This window comes from Emys orbicularis, chromosome 3, assembly GCF_028017835.1.
Source record: "Emys orbicularis isolate rEmyOrb1 chromosome 3, rEmyOrb1.hap1, whole genome shotgun sequence".
Lineage (NCBI taxonomy): Eukaryota > Metazoa > Chordata > Testudines > Emydidae > Emys > Emys orbicularis.
Window position 1 is genome coordinate 35744968 of NC_088685.1, and position 21300 is coordinate 35766267.

The 21300-nt window shown below is 44.9% G+C and overlaps 1 protein-coding gene across 1 annotated transcript in view; it reads right to left on the minus strand.

The window, feature by feature from the left end:
- Nucleotides 1-906: 906 nt before the first annotated feature.
- Nucleotides 907-21300, minus strand: part of RNF144A (ring finger protein 144A) — a 36874-nt gene continuing 16480 nt past the window's right edge. The window contains exons 2-7 of the mRNA XM_065401849.1: nucleotides 17947-18051; nucleotides 17694-17754; nucleotides 15426-15633; nucleotides 7329-7476; nucleotides 5378-5467; nucleotides 907-1038 (exon numbers count right to left, since the gene is read on the minus strand). Coding sequence (XP_065257921.1) covers nucleotides 907-1038; nucleotides 5378-5467; nucleotides 7329-7476; nucleotides 15426-15633; nucleotides 17694-17754; nucleotides 17947-18051 — 744 coding nt within the window. The remainder of the gene's footprint in view (nucleotides 1039-5377; nucleotides 5468-7328; nucleotides 7477-15425; nucleotides 15634-17693; nucleotides 17755-17946; nucleotides 18052-21300) is intronic.

Genomic DNA, 21300 nt, shown 5'->3' on the forward strand with positions numbered 1-21300 from the left:
AATATTCAATAGCACAGATATTTACACATTTGGTTTAATCAGGATTTTTTAATATATAAATAAAAGATTGAGATACCTGGATTAGAAGGTATGTAGCCCTGTAAGTGTACCAGACCCCTTAATAACAGCAAAAATTAACCATTCAGAAAAAGACTGGTGATCCAGTGGTAATCAATACCAACTATACATTTTTAAAAGAATCTTGATTAGGTAGCAGGTTTGTCACACCACTCAACCTTGCAGCTTTCATATATTTATTTTTTAAACTGTAGTTTTTAATTGAACAAATAGCATGTAAAACTTCCTAAAATTCCTGGAAGGCAGCAATTCCAGCTGTACCCTTCCCAAAATTCAAGAAAGGCATATGATGGCCAATATGCACCTTATTGATTTCCATTATCCTTGGAAAAATAAGTACTAAAGAGGTTTTTGCCATTGCAATATTAATAAAAACACAGTTGTGATAAACAGATATATTAAAGCCACATTTAAATGATAGGTGACTCAAATAGGAATATGAATAAGACACCTCATTTTGATGCAAATATATATGTGAAAAAATTAGATTTGATTCATTTTTAGGTTGTTTTGCTGATATAACATAGCACCGTTCCTAGTCCACCAATATAGCCTTTGTGGGCAACATGAAACCATTACTTTTATCTAGAGTATCTTCATCTCTTAATTTCAGACACTTATTTTGTTCCACAACATCCTCTAAACACCTGACTTGCCTTCCACTACTTTACCTGACTATTAGTACTTGGTCTATGTAACTGTACTAACAACAGTTCCTGAAATCATGGCACTGTCACAGAAAAGCAGGATGGGGGAAGTAAGGCTACAACAATGTAAGTGCAAGAGGGGGAAAAAATGTGTGTGTGAGGAGTCCCATCTTCTCATGATCTAGGTAGGTAGAGGGTCATCATCTCCTTTATTACATTTGCACTTGCAGCAAAGGACAAATGGGGTAGCAAGTAAAAGGAAAGGCGAGGCCACTAATAGCAGTAGACCAAATCCCGCAAAGATTCCCACCACCTGAAAAAACAATGGAAAAATGACATGTGTCAGTACTGCAATTGGCACTGCAGGGTTCAAATTCTGCTCCAACACAAAGTCAATGCACTAGGGGAGAAGTCAATTGCAAGACTCCCACTGATTTCAATAGAGCCAGGATTTCACCATAGTTGTACATCACAGAAGATTTTTTGTGTTTAATAAAATGTATATAACTACATTAAGTTAACTACATTATATAACTAAGTTAACAGATGATTACTAATTTTCAGAATGGGAGAATGGTAGCAGGCTCTAATCTTGAGAAAATAGTTACTAGACTGCAATGGCCCTTTTCCCCTGTATCAGTCTGAATTCACATCATGTCACCTACAAATTTCAATAGTGCACGCATGCATGCGTTCACACACCCTAGATTAAGCAGATGTTAATTTGCACTGAACAAAAAGACAAGGATGGCTTTCCTATGTCTCCTGCACCTACCCACTCTTATTCAGTGCAAGTGGATAGTTTTACCTTTCTTTCTTTCTTGCTCGATAAAATGCGAATTTTAAGCCTCTAGCATCTGTGGTGTTTGAGGAATTCTGCTGCCGAGGGCAAACATGTTTATATTGGGGAAGTTCCACTGACAGATTCTTACAGGTATTCAAGAAAGGACACTGTTTTCCTTTCAGAGAGCAACTATTTGGACTCAAACAATTTAAAATTCAGCGTGAAGCCATCTTAGATATTTCTATAGTACCTATCAGTACACAAGTAGTTATATGAAATGTTGAATGACATTTTAATGTAGTCACATGTTGTTTGCAAGCAGTAACCATGCATTTCAAGTTCCCTTGAAAGATTTAAATCTTTATACAGCTGAGGTTGCTAAGCACTACCTGTGCCAAAACATCTAGAGTTTGAGTTCCTTTATCTTTCCTCTGTCACTGAAATAACCCAATACAATCACCCGCACAGCTGATAGAAAAAGGGGAAGGTGTTGGTTTTCCTACCAAGGAGCAGTCTCTGGGACTTTGCTCTGAGGCGCCAAACTTTGCATCAGCTTCTGGCTAGCAGGTACATAATACATTTGATCCCCCATCTCTCCCTTCTGATTGCTGAAAGGGAGGAGTATTTTCTCTCCTCCTTTCTACTCTTTCCTCCAACCCCTGAGCTTCCTGGCTGCTACTAGAACGGTAGGGTGATCTCACCATAGTCTACTTCTCCCTCAGCTTCCTGGCTGCTGCAAGGTTGTGGGTGGTTCTATTCCTCCCACAGCCTCCTTTTTTTGAGCCCTTCTCCATAAACAGCTCTAGTGCCTGCTGTGGCACAGAGCATTCCCAAGCAGCAACAGAGACCGATTTCTCGTGAGTTTCACTGCTGCCTACAACCTTCCCAACACCAGTAGTGGAAATCGACAGCTTAGGAGCTAGAGGGCTGCTCGAGCCTAATTTTTAAGCCCGACCTGGACGCAATCTATCTGACCCGAGCCTGAGAAAGTTGAGTTGTTTTACAATCCAACCCCAACACTTCTCCCCCTCCCCCCCAAATCTGTCACAGATGCTACTGCCTCTGGCTGGTGGGGTCAATGTGGCCGCTGTGAGCCCCACTTCTGCCAGCCGCTGCTCCCTGATGCACTGGGAGCTCTGTGGAGCAAGAGGCACTGCATCTTACTAGTGCACTCATCCCGCAGCGCACACACTGCAACAAGTTGGCGGTGGCCAGCAGGAGTGAGGCATGCTGCTGCTGCACTGACCCCACGGGCAGGAGAAGGTAATCAGAGGTTACCCGACCCAACTTGAGCCTGAAAGGGTTGGGTTGGGTTGTTTTCTGACCCACCTAACCCCAATCCAACACTTGTAGTTGGGTCCCATCAGTTTTGGGTTGGGTTGCTGGGCTCTTCTCTGAGCAGCAGAAACACTGCACACTTAAGTGAGGCAACTCTGCATTGGTTTTCACTCATTTCACATTTGGAAGGTTACAGGTTTTTCTTAAATTGATGCTAATTGCCTGAGAAAGCTTCCTAGGTGCCCTAAGCAAATGAGAGAGTAGATTTTGGAAGGCCTGCTTGCAACAACCTGCCTGCAAGTCATTCAACAAACCCACCAACAATTACTCACAGAATAATTGTGAATAATGAATACCTGGGAAAAATCATCATCTGCTCATGAACAATTGCAATTTGAATGCTAGGGCTCCCTAGGCACTACGGTAATACAAACTATAACACTACTATTGCATTCATTAGGAATTCTTCTCCCAGCTCTTGTCAGATACTAAACATTCTGATTAATTGGCAAATATTTCATTTGCCATAGTGTAAAAAATATACTCTAAATCTAAACTAACTGGCTTGATACCTTCTCTACCAGGGACTATTTTTCTTCCTGAACACTGTGGATTTCTTTTTGCAATTTCCTTTATCCAGCTATTTTTTATTCCAGGGCTGAAAATCAATACTGAGTTCAGCAGGTGGCGCTGCTGAACAAAATTAAGTTCGAGGAGTGAAGTGCACACTGCTTTATTATGTAATATTAGACAAGGATTCTTATTTTAAAATAAAAAGCTTAGCTGCGGCTCTCCAGAGACACCAATCTCAAATTTCTCTGTCCTAATATTTTTATTTTTTGCCAAAGACAATTACTTTAAATTATCACATAAGTACCTTTCCCCACATATCCCTGTGTCAGACAGGCAGCTAATCTGATGCGTCTGCGCTTAATGTCTTTGGGGCACCTGCTGACACTGAAGGGTGAAAGCAAAGCCTAGATTCTTCCCTGAGCTTCCTTTAAATGCTACTGAGCTGCAGCTGCGGCCCATACTGATCTTTGGCGATAGCACATACTCAAGTAGCCATGTGCAATCTTCTCAGTGTGCACTATGGGGCACCATTAGCTGAGCAGAGCCAAGGTAAAATTTAACAATATAGTAGACTGGCAAACAGTGCTCTTTACAATCAAACAGGAGGCCAGCTTACATTTTCCTTTCAGCTCAGATATGCCAGTCAGTGAATTTATCCAGGATTTTTAAGATCAGGTCAACAGGTTGTCTGGTGAGAATCAGTGATACATTTTCCACTGGGTGGACTCTGCTGCTATTGAACAGTAGGCTATTTCCTGGCATGTGTAATGTCTAGAAGTGATTTTTGCACTGGAAGTACAACACTTTGCATTACAGCATCATGCCTTTCACTTTGATGTTATGTTATGCTCCTCTTGGGTAATACTCCAAGAATGCTTAACATAAGGGCCCCCCATCCTGCAAACACTAGCAATCGTAGTGCTCACTAACCTGGCTTTAATGGGAATTCTCAGAATATCAAAATATCAAAAGTCCCCCAAATTTGGGATTGAGCGTAACAGCTCTTGTATGTCATCCAATTAACAGGTGCTCATGCTACATTTCTTGACACCTCGGTTTTTCTAATTAGCAATGCCAGCAACATCAGTCATGTAACCAATTACACCATAGTGCAGTGTAGCAATCATTACAATGATAGAAGAAATAGACATGGGCATTCTATTTGTAACAAGAGTTCTTTTCATTCAAAATCTGCCTGTTTTAGAGTTCACTAAACTTCAGCAAATGTGGGGCAATTTTACAAATCCTTTTAATGCAATTTTGTCTCAAATATTTTCTGTTCTATTTATAAAAATAAAAAAGCTACTTTCACTGAAGCATTCCCCTAAGAAGAGAGAGGATAGTGCGCGGACAACAGCTGAGCTGCCTAGTGGATTACCCCAGGGCTAGAAACACAGATGTTCCAAGTTCTAGTCCCACTGCTCACACCCAGCACCAGCATGACAACCGTGAAATGGCTTCTTAAGGTCAAGGAACTGTCTCCACTTTTCCCCTGCAGGCTTGCCGGGCCCCCAAGTCACATGCTGCATCCTCCACACTTCTTGAAGCTGATGCAAAAAACAGAGGGCACCTCAGCGAGATATGCCTGTTGCCTGCTTCACTGTGAAACAGGGAGAGACTGACATCTGAAGCAGGTGAAGAAGTGGGGCAGGGTACAAAAATCCTTTGCTCATGATTGGTTCTTTACTGCTTGACTGACACCAGAGGAGGGAATCAACCTAGTGTCCATGCAGACTCAGCAAACCAGGGACAACTTTATACTAATAAACTCAACCAGTCCTCACCCAGACATGTCAGTTAGGAGTCAAAATCCAGGATGGAGCCTGACTTCGTGTTATTCCTTTGTTAATGTCTATCCTTGTACCACAATGCCCTTCCCTCAACTACTGAATGGTTAAGACACTTTGACTCACATGCTTGATTTGATCTCTTTGTAGATACAACTGAGAGAGAGAGAGAAAGAAAGAAACCATGTTACTGTGAACATTTATGAAGTTTTAAAAAGCTCTGCACCTACTTGTGTTCTGTGCCAGATAACAGATGCCCTGGAGTGACCTAACTTGTTTCGACAAGGTCCTTTGTCATAATGTATAAGGAGGAAATCATCCTATGAAACATTAAACAGAAACATTAGCAATTAATAGAGAGTCTTTTTTCCTTCAAGATGGTGCAGATAGTGGCAGCAAAATAACAAAATATTACAGAGGAGAGCAAGTTTGAAGATCCCTGCAAAGCACTGAATATGAAGAGAAAAGTTTCAGAGTGGAAAACCAACTGAAATTGGATTTGTATTCTTGCATAGGTCAGCGCTGAACAGCCCTTCCCAGAGTTGCTCCCCACCGGGTTACTATGGAAGTGATTTCATAAGATGGAACATAATACAAATAAAGCACGTGTTGGTAATAAAGAGAATGAATTGTGCTGTGCCTGGAGGAAAAGCCAATGCAGATCAGAGTAAAGCACTGTGGGAACCTTTCAGCAAGACGACAACAGTAATAAACAAAAAAATGAAGAACTAATATCTCTATTTTCATGTCTTTTAGATTTCCATGCACATCAAGTTAATATTGTACTCCCCCTTCTTTTTCCCTATTTGATATCAGATCATGTGGATTTCCCTGTCTAGCAAAGCTACTGGGTCTCAAGTGCAGCTAAGAATCCTTTTTCTCAGGAAATAAAATGTCCTATCGTCTAACCAGGGAATGAACTGAAAGGAAAAGTGAAATCATATGGATAAAAACATTTTCAAACCTGATTGCTTACAGTCAAGCACCTTAATAAACAGACTGGTTTTCACAGGTGCTGTGCACCCACAATTGGAGTCAATAGAGTAGTTAGTGCTCATCACTTCTGAAAACCAACCTGCTTATTTAAATGCCTAAATAGGAGTTTAGGCAACAGAATTTGAAAATACTGGCCATGCTAGGTATAGAACATGGGAAGAGGAAAGCTACACTTCTTGGATCCCAAGCCTCTCAAATGTGGCACTTATTTTGCAGCTGGGAAAGCAAACCAAGGCAGATATCTACCCAGTTCCACAGATCTGGATTGGTCACACTTCAGTACAGCAACCAACGCAGGCACAGGGGACCTCTAATTTTAACTAAGTATGGGAGTACCCATGATTTAAAACTTAACCGTAAGGCACTCAAACATAACAATTGCAGGATTTGGAATAGTTAGGGAACATTTTTGGGACATGAAACATTTCCTCTGCCATTGTTAACTACACTTTGCAATAAAACGTTTCCTTGGCTAATATGTGGAAACAGATGTAGCATGTTTTATATACTCCAGTGCTTGGGCACAATAAGATACTGGCTTGTTTGTTCTTCATACATCAGTTCACTGGCTTTTTCTCTTACTTTGTCCTGAATAACCAAAACAAATCAACATCAAGAAACAACTCTCACTACTGAAGTTCAGCACTAAAATGAATACTGGCACTCTACATGGGATTCTGTATTTAGGGCTACCTTACACTATTATGCAGAGCAGAAAGAAATACAAATATATTCATCCTGCAAACACTCTTTAGAATATAAATTCTTTAGGAAGGAGCTGTCTGATTTGTGTGTAAATGGTACAGTATTCAACACAAAGTGAGAAACAAACTATGTAGCTGCCACATGAAGATGACAAAGGAAGAATAATTTTCATCAAATTTCAAATTACACTAACTTCTTTCCATCTCATTTATGCAAAGGGTGAACAGCACAACAGCTCTTCAGGTGGGGCAAATAAGATCAAGTGCACAAGTACCATCAAGTAACCAGCTAAGATCCAGCTCTGCCTTTGCCCATGCATTTTAGCAGAGAAATAGGTGCTAACAGTAGTGTTACAAAAGGTTCAGAAGAAACACAGAATGTGAAAGAGCAGCTAGTGAGGATATCCATAGGACAGTCTTAGGTCAGCATAACAAACTTGTAAGCTTACAATGTCCACCGAAGCACGCAGTGTATACTCACATCAAGAGATTCCAGACAGTACCAGCAAAAGGCATGTTTGCAGTTTTTACACATCATTTGGGCACAACCCTCATCTCGCTCGATATAAACTTTGCACTTTGGACAGCGTTTGATGGGAGCATCATCATCTTCCATTTTATACATAGAACTGTGGGAAGACATTTGCAGAAGTTTATAAGGTGTGTACCCGTGCGTGTCTGAAGCAAAAATAACATCCTAATTGAAAAAAGTCTGGGTTTGCATTTTAGTTTTGTTATCCGCTTTCTTTTGTTTTGTTGTTAAGTACCCGGAAAGCAGCTCTAGTACAACAATTAATTTTTATAGTGCCTATCAAACAGCTATGCACTTACCAGACAAAACACATTTCTCTCATCTACCAATTGTTTTCTGTGACCTGGTGACATCAGTGTGTACAATGCTCACAGCTGTCAGCTGAGCACGTGGGAACCAATCTGGAGTCAGGTTTTTACATGCCTAGTCCGTCTGCCTTTCTCCTCCTCTTTTGTTTCTTATGGGAGAAGGAGAAAGGATCTAAATGTGGATAACAGGGAGGCTGACAATGCCCAGCTGACCCAGGCTATGGCCCACGGGCCTAGGGATTCCCTGGATGAGAAGGCAAAGGGAGAGACTGAGGCCTGGTCTACACTACGAGTTTAGGTTGACTTTAGCCGCGTTAAATCGAATTAAGCCTGGACACGTTCACACGATGAAGCCCTTTCTTTCGACTTAAAGGGCCCTTTAAACTGGTTTCTTTACTCCACCTCCGACGAGGGGATTAGCGATAAAATCGGCCTTAGGGGGTCGGAATTGGGGTAGTGTGGACGGAATTCGACGTTATTGGCCTCCGGGAGCTATCCCACAGTGCTTCATTGTGACCGCTCTGGACAGCAGTCTCAACTCAGATGCACTGGCCAGGTAGACAGGAAAAGCCCCGCGAATGTTTGAATTTCATTTCCTCTTTGCGGAGCATGGAGAGCACAGGTGACCACGCAGAGCTCATCAGCACAGGTAACCGTGATGGAGTCCCAGGATCGCAAAAGAGCTCCAGCATGGACAGAACGGGAGGTACGGGATCTGCTCGCCATATGGGGAGATGAATCAGTGCTGGCCGAACTCCGAAGCAGTAAACGAAATGGCAAAATATTAGAAAAGGTCTCCAAGGCCATGAAGGACAGAGGCCATAACAGGGACGCACAGCAGTGCCGCGTGAAAATTAAGGAGCTAAGGCAAGCCTACCACAAAGCCAGAGAAGCAAACGGAAGGTCCGGGGCTGAGCCGCAAACATGCCGCTTCTACGCGGAGCTGCATGCCATTCTAGGGGGTGCAGCCACCACTACCCCAACCGTGTGCTATGAGTCCCTCACTGGAGAAACACACAGGGAAGCGGGTTCGGGGTACGAGGAAGATGAGGATGAAGATAATGTAAATAGCTCACAGCAGCAAGGAAGCGGAGAAACCGGTTTCCCCAACAGCCAGGATATGTTTATCACCCTGGACCTGGAACCAGTAACCCCCGAACTCACCCAAGACCCTGTGGGCACACAGGGGACCTCTGGTGAGTGTACCTTTGTAAATATTACACATGGTTTAAAAGCAAGCGTGTTTAATGATTAATGATTAATTTGCCCTGGCAATCGCGGCCAGTACAGCTACTGGAAAAGTCTGTTAACGTGTATGGCGATGGAGCGGAAATCCTCCAGGGACATCTCCAGAAAGCTCTCCTTCATGTACTCCGAAAGCCTTTGCAAAAGGTTTCTGGGGAGGGCTGCCTTATCCCGTCCGCCATGGTAGGACACTTTACCACGCCAGGCCAGTAGCATGTAGTCTGGAATCATTGCATAACAAAGCATGGCAGCGTATGGTCCCGGTGTTTGCTGGCATGCAGACAACATCCATTCCGTATCGCTCTTTGTTATCCTCAGGAGAGTGATATCATTCACGGACACCTGGTTGAAATGGGGCAATTTTATTAAGGGGACATTCAGAGGTGCCCCTTCCTGCTCTGCTGAACAGAAATATTCCCCGCTGTTAGCCACGCGGTGGGGGGGAGGGGTGAAGTGATCATCCCAGAGAATTGGGTGTGTGGGGGAGGGGAATTAGTTGGGTTTGTGCTGCACGTTAACCCTGAAACCGCAGCCCCTCCTTTTACATTGCAAACCCATTTTAAATGGCCAACCCAACGGGTGCTTGGTATGGTTAATGAGAGCAGTACTGTTTGAAACCATCCCCACATGTTAAGAAGGTTAAAAAAGCCAAAAGACTGTGTCTTACCATGGCTGCCTGCAAGCTGAAATCTGTGGCCTGGCACTGCGTGAGTGATCTCTCACACCAAACCGGCAGGCCCTCAATATAAGAGGAAAAATGCGACTTTGTAACGTAAGCACGTGCTGTGTGATGTGAACAGCAAAATTTAACGTGAAAGAGTGTACCCATTGTTCTCTAAAATGTATCTTTTTTAACCACCTCTCCCTTCTCCTCCACCAGCTGCAAATCTTTCTCCTTCATAGAGGCTAGTGAATATTCGAAAGCGGAAGCGAAGGACGCGTGATGAAATGTTTACAGAACTACAGACTGCCTCCTACGCTGACAGAGCACAGCAGAATGCGTGGAGGCAGTCAATGACTGATTATAGAAAAGCCCAATATGAGCGAGAGGAGAGGTGGCGTGCTGAATCGCGGGCTGAAGAGGAGAGGTGGCGTGCTGAATCGCGGGCTGAAGATGAGAGGTGGCATCAGCTTGCACACAGAAGGCAAGAGTCGATGCTCCGGCTGCTGGAGCATCAAACTGATATGCTCCAGCGTATGGTTGAGCTGCAGGAAAGGCAGCAGGAGCACAGACCGCCGCTACAGCCCCTGTGTAACCAACAGCCCTCCTCCCCAAGTCCCATTGCCTCCTCACCCAGACGCCCAAGAACACGGTGGGGGGGCCTCCGGCCACCCAGTCACTCTACCCCAGATGATTTCCCGAGCAATAAGTTTTAAAGTTTTAAACTGCAGTGTGTCCTTTTCCTTCCCTCCTCCCCCACCCATCCCGGGCTACCTTTGCAATTATCCCGCTAGTTGTGTGATGAATTAATAAAGAATGCATGAATGTGAAGTAACAATGACTTTATTGCCTCTGCAAGTGGTGCTTGAAGGGGGGAGGGTAGGGGAGGGTGGGGTGGTTGGTTTACAGGGAAGTAGAGTTAACCGGGTGGGTGGGGGGGGCGGAGATTTCATCAAGGAGAAACAAACAGAAGTTTCACACCGTAGCCTGGCCAGTCACAAAACTCGTTTTCAAAGCTTCTCTGATGCGCACCGCGCCATGCTGTGCTCCTCTAACCGCCCTGGTGTCTGGCTGCGCGTAATCAGCGGCCAGGCGATTTGCCTCAACCTCCCACCCCGCCATAAATGTCTCCCCCTTACTCTCACAGATATTGTGGAGCGCACAGCAAGCAGCAATAACAATGGGGATATTCTTTTCGCTAAGGTCTGAGCGAGTCAATAAGCTGCGCCAGCGCGCTTTTAAACGTCCAAATGCACATTCTACCACCATTCGGCACTTGCTCAGCCTGTAGTTGAACAGGTCCTGACTCCTGTCCAGGCTGCCTGTGTACGGCTTCATGAGCCATGGCATTAAGGGGTAGGCTGGGTCCCCAAGGATCACGATAGGAATTTCAACATCCCCAACGGTTATTTTCTGGTCCGGGAAGAAAGTCCCTTCCTCCAGCTTTCGAAACAGAACAGAGTGCCTGAAGACGCGAGCATCATGTACCCTTCCCGGCCAGCCCACGTTGATGTTGGTGAAACGTCCCTTGTGATCCACCAGGGCTTGCAGCAGCATTGAGAAGTACCCCTTGCGGTTTATGTACTCGGTGGCTTGGTGCTCCGGTGCCAAGATAGGGATATGGGTTCCGTCTATCGCCCCACCACAGTTTGGGAATCCCATTGCAGCAAAGCCATCCACTATGGCCTGCACGTTTCCCAGAGTCACTACCCTTGATATCACCAGGTCTCTCATTGCCCTGGCAACTTGGATCACAGCAGCCCCCACAGAAGATTTGCCCACTCCAAATTGATTCCCGACTGACCGGTAGCTGTCTGGCGTTGCAAGCTTCCACAGGGCTATCGCCACTCGCTTCTCAACTGTGAGGGCTGCTCTCATCCTGGTATTCTGGCGCTTCAGGGCAGGGGAAAGCAAGTCACAAAGTTCCATTAAAGTGCCCTTACGCATGCGAAAGTTTCGCAGCCACTGGGAATCGTCCCACACCTGCAGCACGATGCGGTCCCACCAGTCTGTGCTTGTTTCCCGGGCCCAGAATCGGCGTTCCATGGCATCAACCTGCCCCAGGAACACCATGATTTCCACATTGCTGGGGCCTGTGCCTTGTGAGAGGTCTAGGTCCATGTCCATTTCCTCATCACTCTCGTCGCCGCGCTGCAATCGCCTCCTCCTCGCCTGGTCCTGGTTTTGCTTTGGCATGTCCTGGCTCTGCATATACTCCAGGATAATGCGCGTGGTGTTCATAGTGCTCATAATTGCCGCGGTGATCTGAGCGGGCTCCATGATCCCAGTGCTAGCTATGGCGTCTGGTCTGAAAAAAGGCGCGAAACTAGTATCTGACGGACCAGGGGAAGGAGGGAGGGAGAGGCGAGTGACGACATGGCGTACAGGTACAGGGAATTAATATCAAGAAAGGTGGCTTTGCATCAGGGAGAAACACAAACAACTGTCACACAGAATGGCGCCCCCCCAGAGATTTAACTCAAAAGCCTGGGTTTAGCAGGCCGTTGATTTGACGTAGGGAGGGAGGAAGGAAATGAATACAGAACAAATCTATTTTTTACATCTTAAGACGACGGTGCAGCATGACTGATAGCCCTCGGCATTTTCTGGGTGCTTGGCAGCAAATACTGGGCGCTTGGCAGTTAGCCTTCAGGCCTATTGCACGATCTGCTGCTCAGGGAAGACTCAGCTAACGTGCGATGAGCCAACAGGGCGCGTGGCAGAAAATGGCATACTACGACTGATAACCATCATCATCAAGACAGTTCCATAGGACTGAGCATGTCTGCCCAGATGCCCATGATTGACAGCCACTGCTGTACGACGAGGACGGTTACCAGTCGTAATAAACCATCTACTGCCAAAAGGCAAAAGGCAAGGGGGCTGGTGCAATGCAGCCCCACGGCTGCCAGCCCCACGGCTGCCGGCACCCAGATCGCCAATGAAGGCTACCAGTCATGCTGCACCGTCTACCGCCAAAAGGCAGTTAGCTGCTGCTGCTGTGTAGCAATGCAGTCCCACGTCTGCCGGCACCCAGATGACATATGGTGACGGTGAGCTGAGCTGAGCGGGCTCCATGCTTGCCGTGGTATGTTGTCTGCACAGGTAACCCAGGTAAAAAGGCGCGAATCTATTGTCTGCCGTTGCTCTGACGGAGGGGGAGGGGCCTGACGACATGTACCCAGAACCCCCCGCGACACTGTTTTGCATCATTCGGGCATTGGAATCTCAACCCAGAATTCCAATGGGCGGCGGAGACTGCGGGAACTGTGGGATAGCTACCCATAGTGCAATGCTCCGGAAGTCGACGCTAGCCTCGGTACTGTGGACGCGGTCCGCCGACTAGAGCACTTAGAGCATTTTATGTGGGGACACACACAATCGGCTGTATACAACCGATTTCTATAAAACTGGCTTCTATTAATTCGATCTAATTTCGTAGTGTAGACATACCCTGAGCGTCTCCTGCTTCCATGAGGCTCCTCTCCTAGGACTTCCCCTCCAAGCCAAAGTCCACTGGGTTTTCCTGGATACCCTGTTCCTCCAAGGCTTGCCTCCTCTGTCACAGTTCAGGGCAACTGCATCTGCAATTCCCCTCTGTGATCCACTGAGAGCACCTACTTAAAAGCTCCCAGTTCCTCAGCTGTCACTCTCTTGGGTAGACTCCATCCTAACCAGGGTTGCTCCAGGCTGCACAGTTCCCTGCCTACACTGTGATTTCCCCAGCAAGCCAGACTGCCTAAATAGGCCAGCATCTGCTTTCTCTCCGAAGGACAGGAAGAGAGGAATTGCCCCCAGTTATGTTACCACACAGCTCTTTATAAACAAGCACATTTATTCTTGCAGTGAAAGCATTATAGAGAAAATATATAAAAACAATAAAAGTTCCTGTATGCATGCTAAAAGCTTACCAGGGGTCACCCCTCAGTTTTGTGGGGCCTCAGTAGGCCAAAGTCCTTCCAAACCCTCCCAGGAAGGATTGGCCCCACCCCATTTCAACAGTAGATCCTGTCCGTTTGCTGTATCAGAAAGAAGGTCCTGAGTCAGTTTAAACTCAGGGTATTTATCCTTTTCTTTGTCTCTTGATCTCTGTCCTTTCTTTGTCTCTTGATCTCTGGAGAATCCAGTCTGAACCATCAGATACGAGCCTCTGCAAGTGCTGGCCCCCCTCTGGAGGTGTTACAACCTGAGTGAACTTGCCTCATACCCCCTACTGTTCTTGGTTCCTGGAGGAGATGTGGTCACTCTCCCGCAGGAAATTACATGCAATCCCTGGCCCACAACAATACATAAACTTCATACAGTAAGATCTCCCCAGAGATATTGCAGGAAATTGCCTTATCTCTCATATTCCCTCTGTCCAGTGCTGGCAAGGAGCTGCTGAATCGTAGTGCAAACACCTGGTTCACAGTGCTGCTTCTCAATCTCACTCCTGCCTGCAGTACCAACACACAAAAGTGGAGGTTCACGCCACATGGAATGGGTCCATGTCAAGGAGCAGGAGTGAGAGGGCATCTAAGGAGCATTTTTTCTTCCCTGATTTCCTGGAAGAGTCTTCAAGCTCCACGTGCTCAGTGAAGGCTTTAGGACTCTGTAAGGTCTGGAAAAAAGGATGGTGCCTCAGACAAAGGTGTTGACAGCACCTACTCCAATGGGAGGCAGGAGAACAACAGAGGAGGATTCCCAGCCTGTAGGATGATGAGAGGTGGGGAGGGGACTGAACAAAGTCCTGACTCCAGATTGGTTATTACTTCCTGACCGATAGATCAGAGGAGACACATACCCGTGACAACCACGCCATAGGGAAATGTTTTGAACACACAAATTACATTTGTCATTCCCAGCACGTGCTGGCACAAACTGCTGCTGGGACAATGGTTGCCAGCAAGTTGCAAGGACAACCGCCAAATGTTCTAAACCTACAGAAAAGAAACACAAATCAAGCAAAATGCTGAGCAAAACATACAAGTCCTGTATCATGCCATGAAGCTCACCACACTTGCGCCTTGGCCGAGCGTGAGTGAGAGCGCGTACCAAATCTAGGGATGCTGAGAGTCCCACTGCAGGCTCTGTAGGGTTTTACCCAGGAATTGAGAACAAGAGCAACCTAGCCAGTCAGCTGTCACTACAAGATAGAGGGGGAGAGGCAGTCTTGAGAATAGCCAAGTCCCAGACCATTCATGGCTTTAACGATCGTGACCAACATCTTGAATTGCTACAGGAAGCCAGGGATGAAGCCTGAGCACAGGTGTTATGTACACACAGTGACCTGCCCTATTCAGGTGGGCAGCTGCATTCTCTAGCTGTGGAAATTGCTAACTGGTCTTCTAATGCTGCCTTCAACAGGGCTCAAGAATCACTCCCTCGCTCCTGGAAGAGCAGCAGTCATGGTGCAACTGACAGAGGCCTCGTAAAATAGCCAACCAGAATCAACCAACCCTCAAGCCCCTGGAACAGCAGCAGCAGTGGGGGTCTGGGGGACCTGAGGTGGCTGAATGTGTCATTGGCATCAATGGAACAACAGATGGAACAGATAGATGGGCAAGCAGAGCTGCAGATGATGCCAGGAGCCTGGGTCGTCCCTCTGTGCTGGCTCCACCTGCTCCCTGATGGTGGTGGTGGGGCAGCCAAGCCACCAAGGGAGCCATCACCATCCATCTCTGTATCGAGCACAGTGTCTTAAAAGAAAAGAATTGGAATGGCTGCTGAGGACAATTGCTTAAAAAACAAACAGGAGAAAATGGCCTCTTGACTGGAGATGAGGTTATATTCCTCTTGTTACGCATCAAGTAGATCTGTGCTGCTGCCACTGGGCAAGTTACAGTACTGTACCTTGTTTCTCCTGGGAGGAAGGTGATTGGCATATTCTCTTGACAGCCTTGTCCTGGATGCCAATTGGATTTACAAGATGAGCAGAACTCTATGTCACAAGCTTTGCATTGGACCAGCTGGGGATTTTGAGGCCCTGATTCTTGTAGTTGGCAAACTGCCTGGCAGGCAGAAGATGGACACCAAGTCCGACATGGATCCAAAAGCACTTCTGCAAAAGAGTATAAAATAACCAGAATCAATGACAGCTACAGGATTGTCTTTTAATTATATACGGCTTAAGAATGCTCACATGCTCAGATAGCTCATCAGACCAGCTGTTTTCAAAAGAGGCCTCCAGTTTTGTTTGCCCAGTCTGGCACACTTATGGCCTGATTTGCAGATGTATTCAGCATCAGAGATATCTAAAATTAGAGACCACTTTTGCAAATGTGGGCCTACCTTCCTAACAGTGCACTTCTGGAGATTGCCTGAACTAATTGCTTTTACATTGTTCACAGAATCACAGAACCATAGGGAACACAAGGGTCATGTAGTCTAACCCCCTGCCAAGATGCAGGATTTGTTGTGTCTAACATATCCAAGAACATGGCTATCCAGCCTCGTGAAAACCTCCAGAGAAGGAGCTTCTACAACCTCCCAAGGCAGTCTGTTCCATTGTCCTACTGTTCTTACAGTTAAGAAGTTTTTCCTGAGATTTAATCTAAATCTGCTATGCTGTAGTTTAAATCCATTGCCTCAAAATAAATCAATTTTTCTCCAATCTTTTTTATGGCAGCCTTTCAAGTATTTGAAGACCGCTATCATGTCTCCACTTAATTTCTTATTTTCCAAACTAAACATACCCCAGTTCATTCAGACTTTGCTTATATGGCTTGCATTCCATCCCTTTGATCATCTTTGTTGTTTGCCTCTGGATCCTTTCCAGTTTCTCTACATCCTTTCTATACAGTGGTGACCAAAACTGGGCACAGTACTCCAGCTGAGGCCTAACCCGCGCTGGGTGGAATGGTGCTATCACCTCCCATGACTTACATGCTATGCCTCTGTTAATGCAACCAAAAATTGCATTTGCCTTTTTTGCCACAGCATCGCACTGACGACTCATGTTGAGGTTGTGATCCACCACAACTCCCAGATCCTTGTCAGCAGTGCTGCTGCCAAGCTAGTTATTTCCCATTCTGTATTTGTGCATTTGGTTTTTCTTCTCTAAGTGTAGCACCTTACCTTTGTCTTGGTTGAATTTCATATATAGCCCAGTTCTCCAGTTTCTCAAGATCCCTTTGAATTTTAGCTCTACCCTTCGAAGTGTTTGCAAACGCTTTGTGTCATCTGCAAATTTGATCAGTATGCTCTCTATACCCATCTACAGGTAATTAATAAAGATATGAAATAAGAGTGGCCCTGTAACCAATCCTTGTGAAACCCCACTTGAGACCTCTTCCAATCTGACATAATTCCATTAATAGTTATTAATTGAAGTCAGTGGAAAGAGTCCCATTGAATTCAATGGGTTTTGGATCAGTCGCTAAAAGAACCATAACCAAACATAAACCTCATTCTAAGTTCTCTCCCCTAGTGTTAGCGGTTCTCAAGATATTCCACCCAGACTCAAGTTCCCTTTGCCTCCTAGAATGCCACATAAACCCCTCATATTCAGATTAGAATCAACAAGATGCACCTGTCACTATGCCTCACCAACAATTACCCCAGACCTGAAGAAAGCTCTGTGTAGCTTGAAAGCGTCTCTCTTCCACCAACCGAATTTGGTCCAAAAAAAGATATTACCTCACCCACCCTGTCTCTCTGCTCCCCTGGGACTCAACACAGCTATAATACTGCAAACACTAATTATCTTGCAGGATTCCAGCACCCAAACTTAGATTGGCTCCATAGAGGACCCCAGCATTTCTATACAGAGTCCTAGGTACTGCCATCCTACCATTAGTGCTATATAAAGCATACAAGTGCATGATGCCCAGAGAATTCCCCCTTTCAGTAACATATTCATACAATATGCAGCAGTCTTCTGTCTGCAACTCAGTTTCCATCACATGGTACATGGCAACATGCACGCACTAGGAGGACCTGATAAAGGAAGAAACAATTTCAGCTTTCTTCCGCTCACAAATCATATAAGGCTCCAACACTACTGTATAAAGGACCACAGTCTGATCTCTGTGACATGGATCAATCTGGGGGTAACACTATTCCCATAGATTTGGAAGCCAGCCATTGGTCTGGAGTAAAGGCTGACATTTCATACTGTACCTCTTTCAAACTGTAGCTTCTTGTACCTTTGCATGATTTCTGATGCAACCATACACTCAATCTGTTAAAATAAAAAAGGAGAAATTACAAATTAGAACAGCAATAATCCAAGGCATTCCAAATGAATGGAGACCCAGCATTCAACCTTTATAAATGATTAAATCATATGCTGGCAATAAACAACAGCTGTAATATGCCCTGAGCAAGACACGTCCGAATATACTGAAAGAACCAACGTGCAGTAAAAATATACCTCATTTTCTTGTAGATGACCTCGTTTTGGGCAGGAAGCATCAGGGCAACTAATTGCTGTTTCTAGACCTTCTTTGATCAAAAGTTCCACATACTGTTTCAGGCACTGTAAAAGAGGAGGGTGTAACTATTCCTCCAAATATAAATTATTCTGCATATCATTCATGCTTTGACTTGCTCATCTGAAGATTTAAAATCACTTTACAGAGGTGGGTAAATATTATCTCCCTTTCACAACTGGGGAAATAGACAAACACATTCAGAGACTTTCCAAAGTTATACACTAAACTAAATAAGTGGCAGGTACTAAATCTCCTGAAATACATTTCCATGCTCTATTCATTAGACAGCTCTGCCTCAATTACAAATTACACAGTAAATAAGAGGCAAGTAAAATGGAATGTTAGGAAAATAAAAGATAAAATTAGATTAACCAGTCTTCATAAATCCCTCAGATTTATATCACCGGAAACCATAACAGCTTACCAAGCAGTAGCTACCCATTAACAGTCATCTGTCAAGTACAACAGAATGGGAAAGGTTATTTGGCTTGTTTCCCATTACACAGAAAATAACTAACTGAACTTCTTGGTGAGGATATATTTCATTCTCAGTGTGAAGGAAGAATGCACAAATGAGGACTCAAAAAAGAATAGCTATTTCCATATGAATGTCCTGCATAATAAAACAATTATAAACTAATAAATAATAAAGCTGCATATATATATATATAGAGAGAGAGAGTATTCTTCATCCTAAAGGATCCCACTGAGCTTCAGAGAAAGCAGAATTGAAATTATGGTCTCTAAAAGGGTGGTATATGGCAAAACACACAACTGGAGGGAGAAAGGGGTGGTTTGGGCTAAGGGCAAACCTCTTCGCTTATGAAAAGAGCCACACAGGGATCAGATTAAGCCAATACCATGTGATGTACTGGCTTCTCTTTTTGGCCCTTAGCCAGTCTTATTTCCCCTCAGCTGCCATCTTGCCCTGGCTCTCTCCTCAGTTCCCCTCTTACCAGCTGCCACCTTCTTGATTTATGATGTCAGCACCATAGGCCAGTGGTAGAAATTTTTGAAACCTGGCTGTGTTTAATTTTTGAGTTAAAGGCTTGATCCAGATCCAGCCCCCTCCCCAACCTCACCCTCACACTGTCCCATGTGGAAGAGAGGGCTACCACCACATCAATATGTGCCAAACTGCTGCTAGAGAAGTTGGACCTCCTCTTCCCTCCACAAAACTCTTCTTTGGAATCAATCTTCCCTTCCCACAATCTGCCTTGGAACAGGGAAGGGCTGAGTCAACCCTGCTGGTATAAACCACTGATTCCAGAGAGCCTAGGTAAAGCTCAAACTACTCAACCATCCCCCTCCAGTTCTAGGCAATGGAAACAAAATACCAAAATTACAATTAGCACTTTAGTCCTGCCATCTTCCAACTGATAGAAGCACCCTAAGCATCAACATATGACATCTCACTTTTACTTATTTACTTCACCTCAAATCACGGAGTATTTTCAGTGCAATGGTAAGTATCTGAGAAGCTAGAGGTAATCAGCTAACCCAACCAACCTAGTGCCAGAAATAACATGAGTCATGTAGACTCGTGTTATGCTTAGAAATACATTACCAACTCAAACCTCCCTCTCGGCTCTACAGGGGAGAATCACAAGTAAATAAATAAATAAAACTTTAAAGAACTCTCAATTGGCTTTCAACTGAAATAATGAGTGGTGAACAATTTCTCCAATCTTAATCAGACCATCACATATAATGCACCCAGTAACTGCAGAGATCCAGATTTATATTCTGCTCCTTCAGTCTTCCCTATGCACACTGTGCATTCTTTAAGCCTGCCTGCATGGCTCCTTTGTGAGGATTTGTTCTTAATCCCACACTGATATTTTGACTTCCTCCTCTTGCATCTTGACTGTGGCAAAATCCTCGCTTTCTCCCAACATCATCATTTCAACTACTGCAGAGTGTTACTCCATTGGTGGCAATATAGCCCTTTATATCCCAACAAAGTCTTCTGTCAGATTCCCCATTATGAGGTGTGTTGTGTTTTTTTTTCCAGAAGAAACAATATCTCAGCTTCTTGGAGAAAAATAGAAAGAAACTGAATAGCTGATACTTTTAAAAGTTACTGTTTCCACAGCAACGGTAACTCTGCATCTTTGCAGACAGTATATTAAGGCCCATCTCCTTGCCTTTGTCAGAACAAAAGCAACAAAGACAGGGATTCACCTCAGGAGATGCTTGGCTCCTGGAATGTTTCTGATCTACAGTCTCCTGCTCGGCTGGGGTTGGGGCCGCTGGGAGCATGGCTGGCAACTACCACAGACAGCTGAAATCTGTGAGACCAGGGCCCTGGGCTGTGGATCTCAGCACTACCAGTGGCAGGGGCATCAGTCCTACCATGGTGCCATTGTCGGCTCTTCCCATCCCCCTATCTGTAAATGGTGAGCGTAGACTCAGATGAAACAGCATATATATTTAATGACAACGCTTAGCACTTAAAAACACTTTTCGAGCTCAGTGCGCTTTACCATCATTAATGATTAATTTGGCAATTCTCTTCACCACCCTGTTTGGGACCTTTGCCAAAGCCAGTCAAACATAGTTTCCCTTTTCTAACATCTTCTAGGGAAGGGAGTAGCTCATCCATGCCTTGTCCAATACTCAGGGTCTTCTCTATCCACAAACTTATCATTGAGCTTCCCATACTCTTAATACCAGACAAGCCAAAATGTGCTTCTCCTGCTACATCTGCTTAGGAATCCAGCTGCTGCCTTGAAGCCAGTAGGTGTCAGGAAGAATCTGTCCCAGGTCCTGTCCCGTAGGGGTTTTATTTCAGGCGAGGCTCTGTCTGTCTGTTCAAAATTCCCTTTCCCATAAAACAGAGGCTCCTGGGGCTGAAGAAGAAGCAGTGTGAGCTCCCTCCTCTTGGGTGGATCTCTCCTCCCCCCACTGCCTGGAAGTGAATGCATGAGGTGCCACCAGCATTAGAAAACCAAAACTGGTAGCATGGTTAGAAATTCCCCATTGCATCAGCACATCACTATGTCCACACAGGGAATGAAACACAAAACAGATTATGTGCCCAGTTCACAATCCAGGGCTCAGTAACTAACGTTGATGTTATCCCTTTTAAACCATCCCAGTAAAATTATTGTAGGATTTTCCTCCTGTTATACCTTTTGTAAGATTGCCCCTTTGTTCTTCTAGGAATAAAGTGATTAAAAAAAACAAACCCATCCATGAATTGCTATTTGAGTGCAATCACTGAAAATGACCTGTAAAATGATCAGTGTAACAAATCTCCTAGGAGGGAAGGGGAATTGAGATTAGCTGCC